The 25,290-nt window shown below is 43.2% G+C and overlaps 1 protein-coding gene across 1 annotated transcript in view; it reads right to left on the bottom strand.

Annotated features, from left to right (window-relative positions):
* Positions 1–25,290, bottom strand: part of LOC137411570 (inositol 1,4,5-triphosphate receptor associated 2-like) — a 169,520-nt gene that overhangs the window by 106,642 nt on the left and 37,588 nt on the right. Inside the window, exons 6-8 of the mRNA XM_078781155.1 lie at positions 23,161–23,251; positions 18,639–18,797; positions 4,364–4,466 (exon numbers count right to left, since the gene is read on the bottom strand). Of these exons, the coding sequence (XP_078637281.1) occupies positions 4,364–4,466; positions 18,639–18,797; positions 23,161–23,251 (353 nt within the window). The remainder of the gene's footprint in view (positions 1–4,363; positions 4,467–18,638; positions 18,798–23,160; positions 23,252–25,290) is intronic.

Here is a 25,290-nt window from a genome sequence, read left to right as displayed (position 1 = left end):
ATCTTGGAAGACAAAGTTTCCTCGAAAGGCTGCACGAGCAAATGGAAGCAATGTTTCTTCCAGAATGGCCTTGTACTTGAACTGGTTCAGGTTTCCATTCAGAACAACGAGGTCAGTTTTGCCCCCTGCATGAAAAGCAGCCCAAACAGTCACCCCACCACCTTCAGCTTGGACTCTTGGCACTATACAATCTTTGTTGTAGGCTTCATGAACTTGTCTGCGCACTCGGACGCGGCCATCTTGACGATAGACCAGAAATCTAGACTCATCACTGAAGATCACGTGATTCCAGTGTCCTGGCTGCCATTGACGGTGCTCTCTGGCCCACTGCAATCGGCGCTGGCGGTGTTGTCTGGTCAGGCGTGGCTTTCTCAGGGGATGCCTGGCACGATAGCCTGCTTGAACCAGTCATTGGTTGATTAGCCTTCTGGATACAGGCACATTTGTCAGTTGCTGCCACTCAGCCCTAAGCCGATTAGCTGACTTGGTACGGCCATTGCGGACTAACCGGTGCAGCTGGCGATCATCCCTCCTTGTGGTTCTGCGGGGACGTCCTGGCCTCGGTATTGGAGTAGGGACACCCCTCTGAGCATTTAGTTTCAGGATCTTTGACACCTGACCTTGAGTGATGCCATACTGCCGAGCAATAGCATGCTGTTTCATGCCGTAATTTCCTAAAGCCACCACTCCATGACAAACAGCCTTGTCGAGTTGACGGACCATCTCCAGAGGAAACGGCAATAACTTTTGGAGACGTGCAGCAGTTGTTTTCTACTAATACAGAACACAACAACACTTGTATACCCGACTGTGAAGCCAATCATCAAATGCACCTGTCCATACATTTTGCCATGCCACCTGTGATATAATCCTGTTGTTGACTTCTTGCTGCGACAGACAATCAGTGACATGGTTCTTTTAACAAATAAATCACCAAAGTGTAAAAGAAACTCACCAGATTGATATACTGAGTTAAGAAAGTAAACCCGTCAAGAAAAAAATATATATTCCATATTAAATGCCAAGTCTGTATATATATATATATATATATATATATATATCTATCTATCTATCTATAATTCCAGTAATCTCTGTGTGGGTGTGTGTGTATGTGTGTGTGTCTGTGTGTTTGTCTGTGACCGCTGTTTCTCGACAACCACTGGTCCGATATACTTGAAACTTGCCAGGTATATTGCTGGGGACCTGAGGATGTGCCTTTTCAAGGTTTCATATTAATCGGAGAAGTAGTTACCGAGCTATGGCGATTTATTTACCCGTACTCGCAAGCCGTTCGCTTTGGCTTTGCGAATGGACCAAACCATTTCATGTAAATAGAGGGGGGGGTTCTACCGTACTCGCAAGCCGTTCGCTTTGGCTTTGCGAATGGACCAAACCATTTCATGTAAATAGAGGGGGGGGGTTCTGTGGTCGTTACTGCCACGTGGTTTCAAAGTTTTTTTTTGTTGTTGTTTGCACGCATGTTTTTTTGCACCCATGTACGGGCACGCCCTAGTATATATAAAACACAGTTTGTGTGTGTGTGTGTGTGTGTGTGTGTGTGTGTGTGTGTGTGTGTGTGTGTGCGTGTGTGTGTGCGTGTAATGTTACCGATAGACTCCGAAACGGAGAGGCTCACGTGCTTGATATTTGGCATCGACATGGCCATTGAGCCTGCGACGAACATGGCCGACCTCAAAATATTTGACGATCCATATTTTTTATTCATATTTACCTCAGCGCATTTCAGCGAAGTACCCGCTAATCTCAGCCGGTGTCAGAACAGCTCGCTGATTCGCTCAGAGCGATCACGTGATGTTCCATCCCCGCCGCTAGACTGATTCGCTCAGAGTGATCACGTGATGTGACCATTGCCATTCACTCCACATAGGTGGAGATGCAGTTACCGGGCGCCATCTTGGTTGGCATTCGATGCTGGGCGATGGTGATTTCCGTCACACGTTTGCACGTAATTCAGAGCGAAAAGCGATCGTGTTTTGTGTCGATTTTTGTCGATTTTGTGCGATATCTATCTATAATTCCAGTAATCTCTGTCTGTCTGTCTGTACGTTTGTTTGTTTGTCTGTGACCGCTGTTTCTCGACAACTACCGGTCCGATATACTTGAAACTTGCCAGGTATATTGCTGGGGACCCGAGGATGTGCCTTTTCAAGGTTTCATATTAATCGGACAATTACTTACCGAGCTATGTCCAAAAAACGATTCAACCAATCAGAGAGCAGCGAACGATCGCGTGTGCCGAACGTGGCGGGCACACTCTGCCTCGGATGGCACATTTGAGAGCGTATTCATTTATTTCACGTTTGCAAACTATGTTGGCGTTAAACTATGTTTTACAACTAATAAAAACGAATTTGCGATTCATTCGCTTTCCTGCGCGTTTGTGTACGCGATGGCGATTTCTTTACCAAACTCCGGAAGCCGTTCGCTTTGGACCGAACCATTGCATGTAAATAGAGGGGGGGGATTGTCACCACTCGCAAGCCGTTCGCTTTGGACCAAACCATTTCATGTAAATAGAGGGGGGGGATATAATTTTAGATATAGATATAGTACGGGCAATGCCCTAGTGAATTAAATGTCTTTGATAGGGACCGGTAATTCCGCCAGGGGCACTGCGCGCACCACTTACGTCACGCTGTGCATGGCACTCTGTGACCGCCGTTGCGGTGCAATGCTTTACGGGCAAATCGTTTTTATGCCATGGTATGCCATATTTTGGACTTAACCACTCTTCATGACTGATCATGTGACATCTACACAATCATGGCTACCACCGCGACGGATCCTGGTTTCACGTGAGTAATATTTACCATATTTGCTCGATTTTTGAAACCGATGCATGCAAATATCGTGTCTATACCACACCTAAAATATTTTTTAGAAAGAATAAGCACATCTCCCCTTTGAAAGTGCCCCCTGAAGTGTGTCCAGGTGGAATTTCTAAGTCGTAGGTCTTAGCAACTCTCAGCAATCTTTTACCGCATGGATTTATCTCGAGTATTTACTAAGCTGTGCTAAGTTGAAGTTGCGTACATATTTCAGCAGTTTCCAATGTAAATCGGTGTAATGTAACCTTCCCCCTCCCCCCTCCCCTCCCCCCCTACCCCTCCCCTCCTACCCCTCCCCTCTCCCACCCCCTCCCATCCCTCACCCTCCCCCCTCCCCCCAAACTCCCGCCCCCCTCCCCCCTCCCCTCCCCCCCCCCCACCATACACCTTAATCGGGGTTTTAAAAGTCATTTTCTCACAATTCATACACATAATAAACACACGAGCCTCAGGAGGAAAGGATGGGAATCCAGGAGGAGGGGGTGTGGGGTGAGAGGAGGAAGTGGAAGGAGTGAGAGGAGGGAGTATAAGGGGTGGGATTGGAGGAGGCAGGGGAAGGGGTTGGAAGAGGAACCAGGCGTTGCCAGACAAAGCCGGGTGCCGTTGCTAGTTTATAATAAAACGTCTTCCCACCTTCGCTTCAAGTAGATTTGTTTCAAGCGGTAGCAAAAATTAACTGGCATGACGTGTGACACAGCAGTGATGGGGCAAATGGGTTCATTTCCTTGTTCGAGGTCATATTGGATCGTATGATGACTACTTACACTTAGCATAATCCCATGGAGACTGTGGAACATTTGCATATTAATTTCCATTCTGCATACAGATCGTGAATAAAATTAAATGCAATTGTTTTTATTCCCAACAAATAATTCCCCTTCGAACTCGATGCGGAAGTGCAGACGCATCAGGCAAGCTCCGCCCATCTCACCCATTGCACCTTTATTTCTCATTTTAACATCGCATTGATGACTGGAGCCTTTGTATATTAATTTCCATTCTGCATCTGGAAAATATGTTATTGAATGCAATGGGTTTGATTCTCGATAAAGATATCACCTCAAATGTGACGCAAAAATCCAGACCCATAAGCCAAGCCCGCACTTCTCCCGACTGTTTGGTAAAAGCGCTGTTATTTCTTCTTTCAACAATAATTTGATTAATAAATGAATATTTTTTATCGTGACGTTGACTGAGCGTGTGTTACAATAATCTAGTGGAGCAAACTTCATGGTAACTGGCCCAGGGGTACTTCACTTCTGTGGAAAGACAGAATAACCCATTCCACACAAACTTGTTTTCGCATAATTCTTCTGAGTAATTATTTTATCAATTTGGCTCTATGACCTGAGCACCTCCACCACTTTGTCAGCGCAAAGATAATAAAGATGGTCTCTTACAAACCCCAAGTGTGAAAATCACTGACTGCACAGAACACCAGAGAAGAGCAAAAAAAAATTTGCATAAAACAAAACAAAACAAAACAAAAAACAAGCAAAGCAAAACAAAATTACCGGATGCACCATCTGAACATTCAACATTCTTTCTTCTCCCTGAACAAATGCAGCTTTTAATTCTGACATTTCCTCCTTCATGCTTTTCAGCTGCTGTTCCTTCCTACAAAGGCAGCAAAGCAAAGTAAAATCATTCATATTGTTGCTTTTAGCCAGATTTTAATCCATAATCTCTGGGACACCGGTGTCTTCAACAACAAACCACCAAAATACCCAGTTGGGCAAGCAATGAATATTGGTCCATCATAATCACATAAGCCATGGGCTACTATAGCTGCCCATGTACTGCCACTAACAACCAGCCCCCCCTCCCACCCTCATCCACCCCTCCCCCCTCCACCCCCACAAACCCCTGACACTATATTTTTCTGATGCCCAAGAATATCCTGAACATGAAATCAAATGTTGACATTGCAAAAGTTGGGATGAACTTGATATTTTGGATCAATATTTAGAGGTACCCGCAAAACGTGACCGTGGTCGATTCGTATCACACTCAATTTCCATGTTTCATACTTTCGTAATTTGTGGAGTCATTATGACAGTGTTACATACACATAAGGTACCAAATGAAAGCTTAGCTTCAGCTGGTTCTTCTAAAATCAATAGTCAGGTTTGAGAAATAATTATGTGAGTTATTGGACTACATATGCCCGCACCCCATGTACATATCCAGCCTGTCATGAAAATGATTAAATTTCTACATTTACTTTTGTTTGAAGTGCATATATGAGACTTTATTCATCTAAGTCATATATTTAAATTAATTTTGTCCATATACCTAACATTTAATACCACAACTATGATTGAATGACAAACTGACAAAGTTATGGCAAGTTAAAAATGGTACTCGTCAATAGAAGAAAGCAAAACAGCAAACATACATTCAAGCGATTCAATACATCAACTAGAACGTCACCCGGTAGAGAGCATACCTCCGCCAGACTGAGCAGTTTATGTTTTGTATCCCACTGATAGGCTGGATCTGGTTTCGAACCTGAACCAAAATATAATCGGCTTGATCGTGTCACCTAACCACTTAACTCATCCACCAAGTTTAGTCACAACTCGTCTGTAACTTTTTTTAATGTTAAACAAGAATATTAGTCCATGAGCCGGTACCATCTGAGGGCACCTCAAAAAACCTATTGTTTATTGATGGTACATATGAGGACATAACAAAAATGCATGATGGACATTCCAAACTCACAGCTCAAGTTTTCTACAGCGATTTTACTATTTTGATGAAAATGTGGCAAAAATGGCCATTTCTGACACATGGAAGTTGTTACAATATTGCTTATGGCGACCAAATAAAATAATCAATAATGAATGTTGCTTTTTTGTGTGTGTGGTTGTGTGTGGATGTGATAAAACATGCATATTTGTTAAATAAATATTTTTGGAACTTATTTTGTGTCCATTAATTGCATTATCATTTCATATAAACGCGGTTTGTGCAAAAAGTGAAAATTTGATATGTGTGCAATTTCTACTGGATATTAACAAATTCAATTTACTTTACTTACAGGCAAGACATGCGATATTAATTTTTATATTTAAGGGTTTTCAGCTGATATTTTGTTCGTGCTGTGATGATCTACAACAGTTTTTGGTATGACCATCTATATTATAATAGCCGTAGATGATTCTGTCTGTCTGTCTGTTGGGCGTCTGTCCGGGGTGTGGCTTACTCGGTTTGCAGAGTAGCTCCACCCATAGCTCCACCCATTCTGGGAGAGGCTTCGCTTCATATAAACAAATATCCACCATTTTATTAACTCGCATAGCTTTGAGGCCTGTTTTGTAGGCCCGTGGTGTCTTGCTCTCTCTCCCAGTTTTATTTCAAATCAAATTCGATATATAATTTCATTTTTCACAGTCGCTAACATAGTTTTAGACTCGGTTGAAAAAAAACGGGAAGAAAATCCGATGAAAGTTGCCGTTTATAGAACGAAATGAATTCTCAAAGGCCTGTAACTTCAAGGCCATCGAGTCTCTCTCACGCCTTTATCTCCAATCTAACTCACCATCTGATTTCATTTTTATCGATGGTTTTGGACTCGGTGTCAGCAACGCGGGAAAATGCAGAGATATATTTTTTAAAATACACCATATCACCGCCCACCGCCCACCGCCCAACCGCCGACAACCGCCCAATATGTATCATACACCGCCCAACATGTATCATACACCGCCCAACATGACAGACGGCAACATGTCGACATTATCGCTTTTTCTTTAAACCGAGTGAACCGAGCCGAACCGAATAAACCGAGTGAATTCACCGTTTACTTTTGATGACAGTCGTCACAAAACGACATATATTTCTTCGTTTTTATTTCATTCAACATTATTAGCCGGAAGTAAAATATGGTTCAGGAAATTACCGAGAGATATTTCTTCGTTTCTTTATTTATTAGTTATTTGCGCATACACTTTAAATAGGTTTATTTGAAATCTTTAATTTTCACAATGTAATATATTTGTCATTGATGATGACGAGACACTTCCTCTTGACTCGTGACAATTCATGCGTTGCGTAGAAACTTCCATTTCCAAAATGAATGACACAGTCGATGAAGAACGACTCGGTGTCAGCAACGCGGGAAAATGCAGAGATATATTTTTAAAAATACACCATATCACCGCCCAACCGCCAACAACCGCCCAATATGTATCATACATCGCCCAACATGTATCATACACCGCCCAACATGACAGACGGCAACATGTCGACATTATCGCTTTTTCTTCAAACCGAGTGAACCGAGCCGAACCGAATAAACCGAGTGAATCCACCGTTTACTTTTGATGACAGTCGTCACAAAACGACATATATTTCTTCGTTTTTATTTCATTCAACATTATTAGCCGGAAGTAAAATATGGTTCGGGAAATTACCGAGAGATATTTCTTCGTTTCTTTATTTATTAGTTATTTGCGCATACACTTTAAATAGGTTTATTTGAAATCTTTAATTTTCACAATGTAATATATTTGTCATTTGATGATGACGAGACACTTCCTCTTGACTCATGACAATTCATGCGTTGCGTGGAAACTTCCATTTCCAAAATGAATGACACAGTCGATGAAGAACGCAGACTTGAACAGGATGCAGCAAGAAAACGAATGAGAAGGGCGAACGAGTCCGTCGACGAACGTCAATGCAGACTTGAACAGGTTGCAGCAAGAAAACGAATGAGACAGGAGAACGAGACAGTTGAGGAACGTGAACACAGACTCGCACAGGATGCTGCTGCAACAACGATGAGGAGGGAGAACGAGACAGTTGAGGAACGTGAACACAGACTCGCACAGGATGCTGCTGCAACAACGATGAGGAGGGAGAACGAGACCCTCGACGAACGTGAACACAGACTCGCACAGGATGCTGCTGCAACAACGATGAGGGAGAACGAGACAGTTGAGGAACGTGAACACAGAAACGCATAGGATGCTGCTGCAACAACGATGAGGAGGGAGAACGAGACAGTCGAGGAACATGAACACAGACTCGCACAGGATGCTGTTGCAACAACGATGAGGTGTGAGAACGAGACCGTCGATGAACGCCAACACAGACTCGCACGGCATGCTGAGCAACAAAGTCGTTGGAGGGCTCAGCAAACATATACAACCGCAGCCATAATGAATCCGGCCGAAGTATCCGATAATATTGTTCAAGAGCATAATTGCGGTCCAATGACGTCACCATGTGTGTACTGTTCTGCACACCATTTCACAAATGAATCAACAGGACAAGGGGATGGATTTACACTGTGTTGTTCCAAGGGAAAAGTTAAATTGCCTCCACTATTTGCCGTACCTGCTCGACTGCAACAACTTTATCAGGGTGACGATGGAAAATGTCGCAACTTCCGAGACAATATCCGGAATTACAATTCGGCATTAGCTTTTGCATCAATGGGTGCTCAGATCTCATCTCCTCCAGGAAATGGACCGTACTGTTTCAAAATCCACGGTCAAATTTACCATCGCTGTGGTCCATTACATCCATCACATGTACATGAACAAGCACAATTTGCACAATTATTTATTTTGGATACAGCTCAAGCTACAAAGGAACGTATGAATTGACCTGAGAATCACAGATGTTTGCAAGAATTGATGGCAGAACTGCACAACATACTATCTGACGTTAATCCTTATGTCACATGTTACAAGACTATGTTCGAGCATGAACAGGAAGAAATCAGGAAAGCTGTCCTTGAAGATCGCCTCCCTTCTACCTTGGAAATGCATTTTCGTCGACTGTGTGCAGACGACCAAAGACGTTACAACATACCAACTGCTGATGAAATTGCTGCTGTCTTCGTTAGTGGACAAGATGGTGAACAACCTGCAAACAGGGATTTCCAGGTTCATTTGCATGACCAGGGCTTACACAATCTCTCTCCACTTTCCTCTCACATTGATCCCATGACATATCCCATTCTCTTTCCACATGGCGAGCCTGGATGGATGATAAACATGCCTCACCAGCGACAGACTGCGGTTCGAAACAAGGTAACTCATCGTGAATTCTATGCCTACCGACTGGCTATTCGAAATGAATTCAGCACTATCCATTCTTCGGGGACATTGTTCCAGCAGTATGTTGTCGACGGATATTGCAAAGCAGAAGCAAATCGACTGCAATACTTCAAACAAAATCAGGAAACCCTTAGAGCCATGGAATACAGAGGACTACTGGACCACGTCCAGAACGTTGCTGCTGATAACCAACGTCCTGTCGGTCGTATCGTCATTTTGCCGTCGAGTTTTGCAGGGAGTCCAAGAGCTATGCAGCAGAACTACCAAGATGCTATGGCCATTGTTCGCAAATTCGGAAAACCAGATCTTTTCAACACGTTCACGTGTAATCCAAAATGGACAGAGATACAAGAAAACATCGGACAACACCAACGAGCTGAAGGCAGACCAGATTTAGTGGCACGCGTGTTTCATCTGAAATTAAAAGAGTTAATCGACGATATAACGAAGAAGCACGTGTTGGGCAAAGTACGTGCATTTCTCTACGTCGTCGAGTATCAGAAGCGTGGCCTACTGCATGCCCACATATTACTCATGCTGTGCTAAGAAGATAAAATTTGTACCGCCGAAGACATTGACAGAATTGTTTCCGCACAAATTCCTAATTCAAATGAGTCACCAGAGATCCATTCCTTGGTGAAGTCACATGATACATGGTCCGTGTGGCACTTTAAATCGCCATTCGATTTGTGTGAAAGATGGAGTGTGCAGTAAAGGCTTTCCAAAAGCGTATGCTGCAGAGACACTTGCGAGCATAGATGGCTATGCCCTTTACAAGCGTCCCCCAAATGGACCCACCATAACCGTTCATGGAACCGATGTTGATTGCCAATTTGTGGTCCCATTCAATGCTTATTTACTGAAGAAGTACAGAGCACACATCAACATTGAGGTTTGCGCAAGCATAAAGAGTATAAAGTACTTATTTAAATATGTGTACAAGGGACATGACTGTGCCAGCATCGAAATTTGAGAGCGCGGGAGAGTGGAGGTGGACGAAATAAAGACATATTTGTACTGCAGATATGTCAGTGCCCCAGAGGCAGCATGGAGATTGATGGAATTTGAAATGCACAAACAGTCCCATTCCATCACCAGACTTGCGGTACACTTACCTGAATTGCAGACTGTTGTGTTCAGGGATGGTAACGAGGAAGAAGCCATTGTACGACATAGGGGTACAACACTTACAGCTTGGTTTCAGTTAAACCAGAGAGACCCTGAGGCACGAAGTTATCTGTACCATGACATTCCAAAATATTACGTATTTGAAGATGGACGAACACATGGAAACTTCGACGCCGGGGCGGCAACAAGGTTATCGGACGCATGGTTTCGGCAAGCCCTATGGACATTGAGCGCTTTCATCTTCGTGTACTCCTGCTGCACTGCCCTGGTAAAACATCATTTGAAGATCTCAGAACCGTAGATGGAGCAGTTTGTGAAACATACAAGGATGCAGCCAGGAAATTACATTTAACAGAAGATGATACAGAATGGGACAGGTCCTTAGCTGATGGAGTTATCTTTGCCATGCCACAACAATTGAGATCTCTTTTTGCAACCCTATGCATATTCTGCACACCAACAGACACGTCAGCACTGTGGGAAAAAAATAAAAACGACATTTGCGAAGATTTTGTGCACAGCGGCCATATCTTGGAACAGAGTATTTTCATGGCATTGCGAGAAATACAGTCCTTCCTCCTGAGACATGGACAGACCTTGGAAGCATTTCAGTTACCAGTACCTCCAGACACTGTTGAAGATCTTTCGAGCGATGATTTATCAGTATGTACCGGGAGATGAACATGAAAAAGGTGAAAACAACAGACAACTACTAAATGATGCCCAAATCCAAATTGTAGATGAGGTCCTACAGGCCGTTCATTGTAGGGACCAGTACACAGGCAACCGGTTGTTTTTCGTTGATGGACCGAGCGGAAGTGGCAAGACCTTTCTCTATAATACGCTTCTGCACATCTTGCGAGGCCAGTGTCGTTTGGTTCTTCCAATGGCGTACTCGGGCATTGCAGCAACATTGCTAGCAGGGGGCCGTACATCGCACCATCGATTTAAATTGCCAGTGCCCGTTTTGGAAAACTCCACATGCAACATATCACCTACGAGTAAAGATGCAGATGCTCTAAGGAAGGCCAACCTATTCATTTGGGATGAAGCACCGATGGCTCCAGCATATGCTTTAGCGGCTGTTGATCGATGTCTCCAGGATGTAACCAGCAACAACATTCCTTTTGGTGGAAAGGTCTTACTTCTTGGTGGGGATTTCAGGCAGGTTTTGCCCGTTGTACCTCGCGCTGCACCTGCAGCAATCATCGCCACATGCATCAAGCGTAGCAAGTTGTGGCCAAAGTTCAAACAGCTGAACTTAACATCAAACATGAGAGCTAATGATGACGAATAATTCTCAAAATGGTTACTGTCGGTTGGAAATGGGACTGTGGAAACAATTCCTGACTCAGATTTAATACGACTGCCTGATCGTATCTGTGTAGAAGACAACATTTCTTTAGCAGAGGCTGTTTTCGGTAATTTGAACGAAATCCATTCAAACTATGATGTGCTGGCACAACGAACCGTGTTGTGTCCAAAGAATGAATCCACATTTGTGATCAACGATGAGATACTGGATGCATTTCCTGGGGAAGAAAAGACGTACTTCAGCGCTGATTCCATTGTCTGTGATGACCCTGAAGAGGCACTAAATTATCCTATGGAATTCCTAAATCAATTAACTCCTTCTGGAATGCCATTGCACAAACTTCGTCTCAAAGATGGTGCTGTTATCATGTTACTCCGTAACTTTGATCCGAAACAGGGACTGTGCAATGGTGCAAGATTGGTTGTTAAAAGATTGTTGCCAAACATAATAGACGGAGAAATAATTTCTGGCAGTCACAAAGAAACACGCACATTTATACCCAGGATTAGTATTGCACCTTCCGATACAACACTACCATTCGTACTCAAACGCCATCAATTTCCAGTTCGTGTGGCATTCTCTTTCTCAATAAACAAGAGTCAAGGTCAAACATTACACAAAGTTGGGATTTACTTCCCAGAACCTGTCTTCAGCCATGGCCAATTATATGTTGCATTGTCGCGTGCTAAACGATTTGAGGATGTCAAGGTAAAGGTAGTCAGTAATGGCCAACAGGGAAAAATTGATGGCCACAGTGGAATCTTCACCCGTAATGTTGTTTACCCGGAAGTCCTGCAGTGACACCATTCAGGCAACAAAAGGAGGGCACGAAGGAAAATAGTTAATTACTCCGACACATTTAGTTGCGGTGATTGAAAAATCACCGGACCATTGTTGCTGTTTTGATGCTTTTTCACTGCTGTTTTGATGCATTTTCACTGCTGTTTTTTCACTGCTGTTCTGATGCTTTTTCACTGCTGTTTTGATGCTTTTTCACTGCTGTTTTGATGCTCTTTCACTGCTGTTTTGATGCTTTTTCACTGCTGTTTTGACGCTTTCCACTGTTGTTTTGATGCTTTTTCACTGCTGTTTGGATGCTGTTTCACACCTGTTCTGATGCTTTTTTGCCGTTTTTTTTAAATATAAAAATCTCATTTCAAAAAAAAAAATTCCGAAAAAAATCTCACAATGATGACATATAATTCACCGAAAACGTTGAAGCAACCGCATAATATTACGGTGATGTTTAACTCCGAGTGAGAATAGTTCTAAATTTAAAAAACTTTCTTCTGATATTTGTGATTTATTTCAAACAAACTGTATTTCCCATCTACACGGGCATGTATTCCTATTAACGTTATGTAAAGTACATAAATTGTGTGGATTACATCATTTGTGGATGTGATCAATTACCAGTAACCATTTTATATAACTGAATGTGCAGGTGCAGCATCTAACTCAATATGTCGAAATGTCACACACATACATGCCCGTGGGATTCCCACGGGTGACCCCGCTAGTATTTGTTATAAACTATAAACTTATAAAATATTTGTTATGTGCTTTAAATATTAATTTTTTAATGCATAAGCAAAAATATTTAAGATAAAATTAAGTCTAATATATACTTTTACAGATATCAGATGAAGAAAATTTATTTAAGGTTTGAAATGTAGATTATCAAACAAAATGAACGATTCTGAACGTTTCTTTATATATCATTTCAGGTGTGTGACTGAGTTCAGAATGTGAACATCAAAACATTATGGAGTCACCTAGGAAGAAGCGCAAACAATCTTCAATCGAAAGAACCTGCATTATTTGTTCCAAACAATCATCTGAATCTAATGTTACCAAGCCTAGAGATGCAGAATCCCTTAACGTACTGTTGAATGCAGCCAAAATACAAAACTTTGCTCCTATCAATGACCTCGAGGAACATGAATATGACGAACGCTTGTTTTACCACAGAGACTGTCGAGCCAGTTTCACACATAAGAAAACACTCGCAAAGTTTGTCGAAACATCGGAATCAGAATGTTCCAGTGAAACAAGAAGATCTTCTCGAAGCACACCTACCACATCACGTGTTTTAGAGGCAGTTTGCATCTTTTGTGAAAAGAAAAGCAAGTATGCTTCAGGCTCTAACACTAGAGAGGTCCTCCTGCAGTCTCGAGAGATGCGTGCAGATGATAAAGTAAGAAATGCAGCTCTTACAAAGCTGGATGATCGTATCCTCGTAATTACATCTAGGGAGTTGATTGCTGCTGAGGCTCATTACCACAAGCCTTGCTACCGTAACTATACCAGAAATGAGAAACAAACACCTCCAAATACAAACTCAAATGACGACGACGAAGTGGCTTATAAGGCAGCCGAACATGAATCCTACCTACACCTCTTCATGTACATCAGAGAGACATTGTTTGTGGAGCCAACAGTGGTGAAAATGACAGTTCTGACTGAGAAATTCGTGAACCATATGCAATCATTTGGTTGCAATAATGTGAAATTACAAACCAAAAAACACATACGACGAAAACTAGAATGTGAATTTGGCAAATCACTTCATTTTGTCACCAACAACAGTGGTAAGCTTTTAGTGTATCCAGATAGTCTTTCCTTGGAGAAGGTAGTGGTTGAACTGACGAAGGTTGAAGATCGACTGGAGCGTTTAAAGCATGTAGATGATATGGAAAATGTTGTGAAACTGTCAGCGACCCACATAAGAGGACAAATCAAGAAGCTCAAAACAAAACCGTGGCCTCCGCATCCTGATGAACTGAACTCCGAGTACAGTATTTTGCCAGATGCTTTACAAACCTTCTTGAATTTGCTTATACTTGGTGAAGCAGAGGATGGAACGGAAAAACTGAAACGTGTTGTACAGTCAATAGGACAAGATTGCCTGTATGCTGTTCTAGTATTAAATTAAAGTATTAATTTTATCACAGTGATGATTGAATTAATTAAATGTGTTCAAAATACGCGATCCGGTTTATTATCAACATGGACCAATAGGATTGGCTATTGGCCAGTCCTCCTCTAGATCTCTGTTCAGCTAGAGCGGCCCTATTAAGAACTGGAAGGTTCACCAAGTCGTAAACATTTGCACTGTTTAAATCTTGATTTTATGTATTTTTTTTTTTTTTTCTTTTGTAAGAGAAATTTCAGATGTATGCAATAAACAATTGAAAAAATGCTTTCTTTCACTGAACAAATATCACATTTTTTGCACCTACCCCACCCATATGAATATGGCTCTACTGAGCTTGAGCTGTGAGTTACAAATGTCCATCATGCTGTTTTGAGTTCCAGAAACATCCAGCGATCAGAAAATAGCAAAATTTTGAGGTGCCCTCAGATGGTACCAATTGACCCAAATTAAGGGATCAGCTCACGGACTATATAAGACCCATCGTTTCGCTGATGGAAATACCAATCTTAGCTGCGATGGCTAATCTATGGGGGAAGAAAAAAAAAAAGGATTCCTGGGAGATCCTGCTCTCCGTTCAGGGATAACCAACTTTGTTCAGGTGTTGGCATTTGCAGTTTTGACACGCGTGTCCATGTACCCGTAAAAAGAAATGTAAAAAAAAATTTGGATCACAAACACTCCCGGGAGTTACCCGAATCCACCGTAGTTGGATTCATTGAAATCCATTAATCCGTTCTCAAGTTATACCATGACAAACAAACAAACAAACAAACAAAGACAGACACGGCTCCTTTTATCATATAGATATCGCTTTTCACCCGATCTCTCAATGGTGGAGAAAAATCACTTAAAAATCAAATAATTCTTGCATCCGAATCCATATTCAGACCTTCACCAAAAGCAAATCCATTCGGTCTCGTCACATACCCAACCGGTCCACCAAGTTTCGTCCGAATCCGTCCATAACTTTTTGAGATATTGTGCCCTATGACTTTATCGGTTTTAGCCCTATCACTCAATGATGAATCACTTTTAAAATTCTCTGATCCGGATCCAGATTCGAATCGTCACCAAAATTGAATCAATTCATCCTCGTAACAATACGCAAACTCTCCACCAAGTTTTGTCCGAATCCGACCACAACTTTGAGATATCTTGTTCATAGACAAACAAACACACAGAAAACAGACAGACAGGGGTGAAAACAACCTCCATCCACCTTTGGTGGCGGAGGTAACAACTCATGTACCAATTCTATGCTTCTCTGATGTTACATATGGTTGTGTTGGAATTCAATCACAAACTCTTCCAAGATATTGAGCTTAATTGTAATCGATTCTCCACATCATCTACAAAAAGAATAATCACATATTTAGAATGCGTTCATAGAATATGCCCTATGTAAAGCAAGCCATAAAAGATGCATCATTTTAACTTACCAGCTCAAATGCAGTCACAAGTAAAAGGCAATCCCCTCACTCTCAAGCCAACCTTCTAAAAGGCACGTCCTACCGCTAGAGAGGGAATTACAACGGATCTTCGCCTTTATTTCATCACATTCTCCCTCCATTTAAATTTCCAGTAAGCTCACATTGGTATAATACAAAACTACAGAGTATAAAAAGCACCAATAATCAAACATTCACTAGCTGAGGATAAAGCAACCTACCATCCCAAACGAACCGGCTTTCGACTCTCTCGGCCGGCTCGAGTGCGATAACTGTCAGAACCGGTTTCAGAATCAGCAATACCGGACGAGGGGTACTGCTACAAGCCCAGGCGCCGGCAGTTCTACACGAATCGGGACCCCATCGGGCAATGTCGGACCCGAAGAAGAAGAAGAAGCATCTGCAGCCGGCCCCAATGCGGATGGCTTAAGCTTATCCGGCCCCGCCACATTGCCATCACTCGTACCGGGACATGGACCCTCTCCACAGGGAGCAAGGTGTCGCACCGAAACAGTGGACATCGTCCATCCGCCATCCGAATGTGGGCATATTCCAGATTAGCTTCCAGCACCTGTACCCGGTCTACCAATGGTTCATACTTGCTGTGACGCACCATGCGTCTCAAGAAAGCGGGCCCTGGTTCGGAGAGCCAACCTGTCAAAGATTGACCATTCGTGCTGCGTCGTTGATAACGACTCTTGATAACGATTCGTGCTGACTCTCTTGAAAATCCTCTCTATCTCTTTGCTGACGACTCTACTCTCTGTCGCTCCATTCCTCATCCCTCAGATCGGCAGTCTGCAGCCTCCTCACTCTCTGCAGACCTGGACAAAATCACAGACTGGTCAAACAAGTGGAACATGTCTTTCAATCCTGTCAAATCTCACACTCTTACAATGTCTCTCCGAAAGGACCGACTGGACAACCCTCCCATCTACTTTCTCAACAATCCTCTCCAAGAAGTTCTGTCACTCAAGCTTTTGGGTCTCACTATCTGCCATGATCTTTCTTGGGAAAACCACATTTCCAAGCTGGCCTCCAAAGCCAGTCGCCGACTGGGCATCCTCCGTCGTGCGAAGTCCTTCCTTGGCACACCTGAGCTCCTCACCACATACAAGGCTTTCATCCGCAGCTCAATGGAATACTGTTCCCCCCTCTGGGCTGGTGCTCCTGCCTCACACCTTGCTCGGCTTCACGCTGTTGAGGCCAAAGCTTTCAGAATCATTGGAATCTCCTGCGATGTAGTCAACGCTGAGGGCCTTTCACTCTCTCACCGCAGGCAGGTTGGTGGTCTTTCTGTCTTATACCGACTCCTCTCCGGCCTTGCTCCCCCAGCTCTCTCTGTGCTCTGTCCCCCCAATATTCCTTCAGGTCGCACAAGATCTGCCTGCAACCCTCTTATGCTTAAACTGCCAAAGTCTAGGCTCTCTGCTCACCTTCACTCTTTCATTCCCCTTTTCTCCCGCCTCTGGAACAAACTCCCCCACTCCCTTCAATCCCACTCCTCCCTCCAGGTCTTTAAAACAGCTGTTCACCACCATCTCTTATCTTCCCCCATCGAAAACCTTGATCTTTTCTACCCCCGGTAATTCACCCCAGAGTCCTTGCAGTGTTCATATGTTTTAATCCTCTCCCACCTCCCCCCAAGTCCTCCCGATGTCCCTGCTCTCAAATGTTGTGTTTGTGTCCTTCCCCCTCTTCCCCCTCTCTTTTGTGTCCTTCCCCCTCTCTCCCCATCTTGTCTGCCGCTCCCCTTGTTTTTTGTGTTTTGTGTGTCGGTTTGTCTTTTTGTGTGATTAATGTTAGCTCTTTCACGAGCCTCGATCTTGTATACAAAAAAAAAACAAAAAAAAAAAAAAAACGAAACATTCGGTCGTGCGGAGTTTCATTAGTGGCGGTGGAGAGGAGTGTACGGATAGCGTGTAATGCATCGGGTAATACTAAACTCCACTGATGAGGGGCCAACCTCCGAGTCTTCAATCCCATTTCCACAGCCTTCCAAACAATTGCATTAAATCGCTCAACCTTCCCGTTCCCCTGGGGGTTAAACTGAGTAGTCCGACTGGTAGCAATGCCCCGTTCTAGGAGAAAGGCCTTAACCTCCTACGACATGAAGGCAGCGCCCCTGTCAGAATGAACGAAAGCTGGATATCCGAACAGCAGAAACAGCTGACGCAGACATCGGATGACCGTCGCAGACAACATGTCGGTGCATGGAAATGTAAAGGGAAATCGTGAATACTCATCTACAACCGTGGGGATATAGCGATGTGGGCCCGGCGTGGGAAGAGACCTCTTAAAATCAATACACAGCCTTTCCCAAGGTCGCACAGCTTGAATCAAAGTCCACATAGGTGGTTTATATCTCTCTTGTGAAGGTCAATATCTCTCTGGCCACTCATTTTCATGAACAGCCCCATGACATAGACTGCACGAACACTGAACGTCCTCTCTCTCTGGATCCTTACCAAACCCAACTCCCTGAGGTGTGCCGTTTTGATCCAGCCATGCAGATTCATAACCCGAGCATGTGGACACTGTGCCTATTCGCCTCCTTGAAGCCACAAGCACTCAGATGCTGGAATGGCAGTTATTATAACGCTGTTGTGGCGATTATTTGATTGAAGCACGGAAGGTCAGTTTGGGAAGGTAAAAATGGGGAAGTTCCATCTACAATCACAACGCATCTTTTTTCCAACCGATACGAGGATGGGTAACCTAACAATTACCATGGAAATATCTAAACTCAAGGTTGTTTTATGTTTTGGATGCAACTTCCTGAGGTAGTTTCCATAACCGCAACAATATATATATTTAATATATATATATATATATATCCAATGGGCAGAAAACAAATCAGTGTTTGCAAACCAAAGCTGTACGCACAGTCGGAGCTGTGTGAGAAGTTGCTCTTTGATGAGTGACAAGTGTGACACACAATCCTCAGCAGCATGAAGTCCTCTCTGCAATATTTCGATCTCCTCGTACTGCCGTTGGTTGCTGTGTTGTAGCACAGCCAAATAGCTCATGAGTTCTGTCGTTTCCCTGACATGAGAAATTTTAATAACTCGACTTGTTAGAAAGTTTCATTTACGCAATAACGAAAGCAAGACAAATTGTTAACATGAATGTGCAGTCCACACAGCTCAAATTATGAAGAGAATAATAAAAACACAAAGTGGAGACATATCCCAGAAGATAAATGGAAGTATTGTCGCGTTCCTGGCGATTAAAATCTTTCCAAGGAACAGATAGCCGAACAAGCTGTTACGCCGAAGCGTTCAGTTCAAATGTATGGCAGAGTTAATACACACGGGGGAGGGGCGTGTGGGGTGTGGGGGGAGGGAGGAAGGGAGGAAGGGAGGAGGAGGAGGAGGAGGAGGAGGATGATGCTGAAGAGCACTTACCTGCACGGATCCCACCAGCAGTCCTAAAACCTACGGAAAATAACTCAAACCGAGGCGATATTTAAATGTAAAAAAATGCCGGCTTTATTAAACGGAATGCCGGTAATACAAAATAAAACGCGCAATAACAAATAATGTTCCTAAATGGGACGTCCCCACAGACAGACACAAACACAGACGAAGGATAAAATAAATGCAATCAAAAACAATAGGTGTGTGGTTGGCACTTATCTGCGAGCGGCTTGAACCTCGTCAGGAATCGTCCGCCCTTGGCGGGGAAACGCACGCCAGTTGGCGCAAACACATGTGCGGGAATTAGGCCTCGCTGAGCCCTCGTTCGCCTTATTGTGCGATCCGCTCAAGTCCCGCTGCCTCCTTGGTTCGCTCGGCATGACTCCCAGCTGCACGAAGCTGGGCTACTCGCACAGAGTCCACGAGCTGCGACCGCCTCGCCACACGATCGCCGCCAAACCCACGTCCTTTGTTAATAGCGCTATTGAATGTTTTCATGCTCGTGAACAAAACAAACCGGAGAATAAACCGAATAACTCAACAAGCAACCGCTCGCGATGCATACACAGCGAGAAGGGCCACAATAAGAACCACAAGAAAAAGAGCAATCAGAGATTGCAAACCCTCGGATGTATTTTCATCCAGGATGTATAAAAACCACTGAAAATACATCCAGGATGTATTTTCAGTGGTTTTTAAGGCTTTTGTGTTAAATCAAATATGGCGGCCGAACCACGTGACCGATGACGTCATTATTTTTTTTCTAAACTATTTATTCCTAGATTATGCTCAATAAATTTCATCTTAATCGGATGAAGTTTTGTACTTGTCGAATTATGACGTCATAATGGAGGCACATATGACATCATCATTAACATATTTTATTCCCCATGGAGAGTTCTTTACAATGAGCCACATCTCAGTTTTTTCCAATTCAGCACTTTCGGAGATATAGAGGTGCAAAGTTTTTCGGTTTTTCCAAGATGGCGGCCAAACCACGTGACCCATGACGTCATCAATATTTTTTTTTCTCCACCAGTTTATGCCGACATAGCGCTCAAGAAATTTCATCTAGATTGGATGAAGTTTTGTACTTATCGAATTATGATGTCATAATGGAGGCACCTATGACATCATCATTAACATATTTTATTCCCCATGGAGAGTTCTTTACAATGAGCCACGTCTCAATTTTTTCTATTCAACACTTTCGGAGATATAGAGGTGCAAAGTTTTTCGTTTTTTCCAAGATGGCGGCCGAACCACGTGACCCATGACGTCATAATTATCATTAAAAAAATTATACAGGTAGAGTTGCACCTATGCTGAAAATTTCCTGTCAATCGGACCAACAGTTGCAGAGAAAATCATATTTATTCTGTGCAGACAAACAGACAGACAGACAAACAGACAAATGAAAAAATCACTCATAGAGTGACCCTTGGCAAAACAGAACAAAGTAGCATGGCACTCAGTGGGGCATCCTTTTGACCTCAAAAATAATTAGTGGTTGAATTCAGTGACCTGATATGCAAACCGTCTTCAAAGTTTAAGTTAATCGGATGAAAATTGACAATTTTAGAAATTCGGCCTATGTTGACCTTTTGGCCTATGTTGACCTCAAAAATTGTTGGTGGTTGCTTTCAGTAAGGTGATATGAAAATCCTTTTTTAATTTCAAGCCAATCGGATGAAAATTGACGATTTTAGAAATTTGAAATTGTTGTTGACCTTTGACCTATGGTGATCCCAAAAATAGTTGGTGGTTGAATTTAGTTTGCTGATATGTAAATCCCATTCAAATTTCAAGTGAATCAGATGAAAATTGAGGATTTTAGCAATTTGAAATGGTTGTTGACCTTTGGCCTATGTTGACCTTTTGGCCTATGCTGATCTCAAAAATAGTTGGTGGTTGAATTCAGTGTACCGATATGTAAATCCTATTCAAATTTCAAGTCAATCGGATGAAAATTGAGGATTTTCGACATTTGAAAAAAAGTGGTTGACCTTTGGCCTATGTTGACCTTTTGGCCCATGCTGATCTCAAAAATAGTTGGTGGTTGAATTCATTTAGCCTATATGTAAATCCTTTTCAAATTTCAAGTCAATCGGATGAAAATTGAGGATTTTAGAAATTTGAAATGGTTGACGTTTGGCCTATGTTGACCTTTTGGCCTATGCTGATCTGAAAAATAGTTGGTGGTTGAATTCAGTTAGCCGATATGTAAATCCTTTTCAAATTTCAAGTCAATCGGATGAAAATTTAGGATTTTAGAAATTTGAAATGGTTGTTGACCTTTGGCCTATGTTGACCTTTTGGCCGATACTGATCTCAAAAATAGTTGGTGGTTGAATTCAGTTAGCCGATATGTATATCCTATTCAAAATTCAAGTCAATCGGATGAAAATTGAGGATTTTAGAAATTTGAAAAAAGTGGTTGACCTTTGGCCTGTGTTGACCTTTTGACCCCAAAATTACATAGGATTTTGTCGGACCACGAACTCTACCATTTAGTGAAGTTTCGTGAAGATCGGTTTAAAATTGTGACCTGTAGGCAAGTATAAGTGAGCGGACAGACAAACAAACAAACACACAAACAACATACTTGCAAAAAAAAATTTTTTTTTTTTTGCCAAGTAACAAACGGTCTCAAATGCAATACCCTCTCCTCTGGCGAGGGTAACGAGAAAACCAAAATGTCCGCCGCTTCAATCGTGCCAAACCCAGAGCCAGAGAATCCAGAGAAGAGTAATAAGCGACCTTTCGCTATCAAAACCAGGACGAGAAGGCACAAAAGGGGAAATGTCGGTCAGAGCGTTATTTAACGTCCAGGCTCTGACGTCATCTGTCTTGCTTTTCCAATCAGTGAGTTGCTTCTGACTCGTCCTTGTGTCAATCAAAACCATGACAAATCACGACTCCTTGGGGCGTGGCCTCAGCCTGCCCGTTCTATGTGTGCCTCCCAAGTCGGGGTTGTCAGCGGTAGGGCTCAATGTCCTGGCTTCCGGTAGGTTTCATTATTAATTAGTGCCATTAAATGCGCGATTCTAACGAGTGTCTAATGCGGTGCCATAAGGGACATAGGGATAAATCACAGCGGGAACAACATACAAGTAATTAATTAACCCTTATACCCTAAGCGAGTTAACATGCCCCCACTCCTCGTAATGGGGACGAAGATACACCTTAATCCGAACACACGGTCGAACGGATCCCTACTTATTACATGGTGGTTCTTCTTCATGACAATCGGAGCACACTAATCTATACAAATCTACCTGGTCTAAAGTAATCACTGACTACCTCCGACAAACGTAACAGTATCAACTGAATGTTGATCAAAGTATGCCCACTGCTGTGGTAAGTGCAGTGAAGCCGATGTTTCAGCCATTAACCCTTCAACCGAGCAAAAGAGCATGGATGGCATGATGTTCCTTGAAGCCACATAAGCATTCTCCACCTCTTTTACTCCAATGAAGGGTGAACACCTGAAATGTCAACTTCTCCTTTCTTCCCACTACATATGTTTTCTGTACTTCGATCATCTTTCTGTTGATGCCATCCATTGTTATACTGTCTGTTTGTCAACGCAGATGGACACAACCCTTCCCAAGTAAGACCAAGTCTTAATTCTACATGAAACCCATGCTCATTCTTATACATAAGCAACAAATATAATATTGTTTTCTTTTTCTTTTTTATCCAGACATGCAAGTGAGGAATGAATCAAAAGTGGAAAAATGATGAAATATTTCTAAATGTGTGGGCATGCCAAAAATAAAATGACAAAAACCTAAAACATTTCATAACCTTTTAAAACATGTGAAACTATCCCAAAACAGGATTCAATGGGTGGAGATTGTGAATCAATCTTGATCAGCCAAATTGGTAAGATTAATTATGGATTGATTTGTTTGGAAGAAAGAAAGTGGAAATCCACTTTTTGGTGGACCTCTAGATTGCCCATTTATCATGGGGTGCAAACTTACGGCTGCAAATTGGAGAGGTCTCCTTCCGCCGCCTCGATACTTCCCACTGTTGTGCTCAGGTTTCCAGCTGTAGTCCTGCCTGCTCCTTGCACTGACACAAATTGTCAAAACAAATATAATATTATTTACATTTTTTTTTATCCAGACATGCAAGTGGGGAATGAATCAAAAGTGGAAAAATGATGAAATATGTGTTTGATGTTTGTTTGCTCCTGCCTCACACCTAGCTCGGCTTCACGCTATTGAAACCAAAGCTTTCAGAATCATTGGAATCTCCCGCGATGAAGCTAATCCCAGCTCTATCTGGGATCTGTCCCCCAAATATTCCTACAGGTCGCACAAGATATGCCTGCAACCCTCTTACCATCAACATCCCCACCCCAGCACCAAGGCATTATCGCACTATCAACTTCCGAAAGCTAAACACTCTTTCACCTACCTCATTCTCATCCACCCTCTCTGGAAAAATGTCCACTTCTCCCTTCGTTGACCTCCACACCCCTTCTGACCTCACTGACTACTACAACCACACTCTCTCCTCCTACCTTGACCAGCTTGCGCCTATAAAAACCAAAACAGTTTCTTTCACCCATTCTGCTCCCTGGTTTACCCCTGAACTCCGCCTGATGAAAACTCGTGCTCGCCAACTTGAAAGACTCCGCAATAAAACAGGTCTCACAATTCACTCCCACGCCTACAAGGACTACCTACAACACTACAAAGATGCCCTCTCCCGCGCCCGCTCCGCCTACTACTCTCAAATTATCCACTCCGGCTCCGGAAACCCAAAAGCACTCTTCTCTACAATAAACAAACTCCTCAGCCCACTTAACACCACCACCCAGTCATTCACAGTAGACAACTGCATCTCCTTCCTTTCATTCTTCCAATGCAAAATTGACAACATCTACAACAGCTTAACCACCACCGCACCCGCTCCCCCTCAAACCACCTGCCCCCCCTTATCCTGCCAACCCCTGTCTCAATTCTCCCCAGTCTCCCCTACTGACCTCTCTGAACTCCTCATAGGAATGAAAACTGCCACCTGCACTCTTGACCCCATCCCCTCCAGCTTTGTCAAAGCCTCACTTCCTGCTCTCTCTCCACTTATCACTGCAACAATAAACTCCTCCCTGTCTACAGGCATCGTCCCACCATCCCTCAAAATTGCTGCTGTTACCCCCATTCTGAAAAAACCTGGACTCAACCCTGACACCCTAAATAACTTCAGACCCATCTCCAACCTACCCTTTCTGTCAAAAGTTTTGGAACGCGCTGTAGCCACTCAACTCAAACATCACCTCTCTGCCAATAACCTGTATGAAACATTCCAATCCGGATTCCGCTCCAACCACAGTACTGAAACTGCTCTCCTCAAAATCACCAACGACTTTCTCCTCTCCTCTGATGCTGGCAACCTCAACATTCTCATCCTCCTCGACCTCAGCGCCGCCTTTGACACCATCATTGACACCATCAATCACACCATCCTCCTCACCCGACTTGAAACCACCTTTAACATTACCGGCACTGCCCTCTCTTGGATCAAATCATACCTCTCTGACAGACGCCAGTTCATCTCCATCAATAACTGCAAATCCCCCACTGCTCCCCTCCCCCAAGGTGTCCCCCAAGGTTCAGTTATTGGCCCCCTCCTCTTCATCCTGTACCTGTCCCCCCTTGGTCACTTAATCCGCCGTCATGGTCTCCAATTACACTGCTTCGCCGATGACATCTAGCTTTTCATCTCCACCAAGTCCATCTCCACCGCCACCCACTCTATCCTGACAAACTGCATCACTGAAATAAAATCCTGGCTTCAAATCAACTTCCTCAAACTTAACTATGATAAATCTGAAATAATCATCATTGGCCCAAAAACGCTCACCAAATCCACCCATAACTTTGCCCTCAACATCGACGGTTTCCCAGTATCCACCTCCCCTCACATCCGGAATCTTGGCATCATCTTTGACCAAACCCTCTCCTTCGACAAATACATGAAACACATCACAAAGACAGCCTTCTTTCACCTGAAAAACATCGCCCGTCTCCGTCCATCCCTCTCCTCCATGGCTGCAGAAACCCTCATCCACGCCTTCATCACCTCCCGTCTGGACTACTGCAACA

This window comes from Myxine glutinosa, chromosome 7 (assembly GCF_964187855.1).
Source record: "Myxine glutinosa chromosome 7, kmMyxGlut1.1, whole genome shotgun sequence".
Lineage (NCBI taxonomy): Eukaryota > Metazoa > Chordata > Myxini > Myxiniformes > Myxinidae > Myxine > Myxine glutinosa.
The sequence above is the reverse complement of the archived record's forward strand: the minus strand, read 5'-3'. Positions and strand labels throughout refer to the sequence as shown.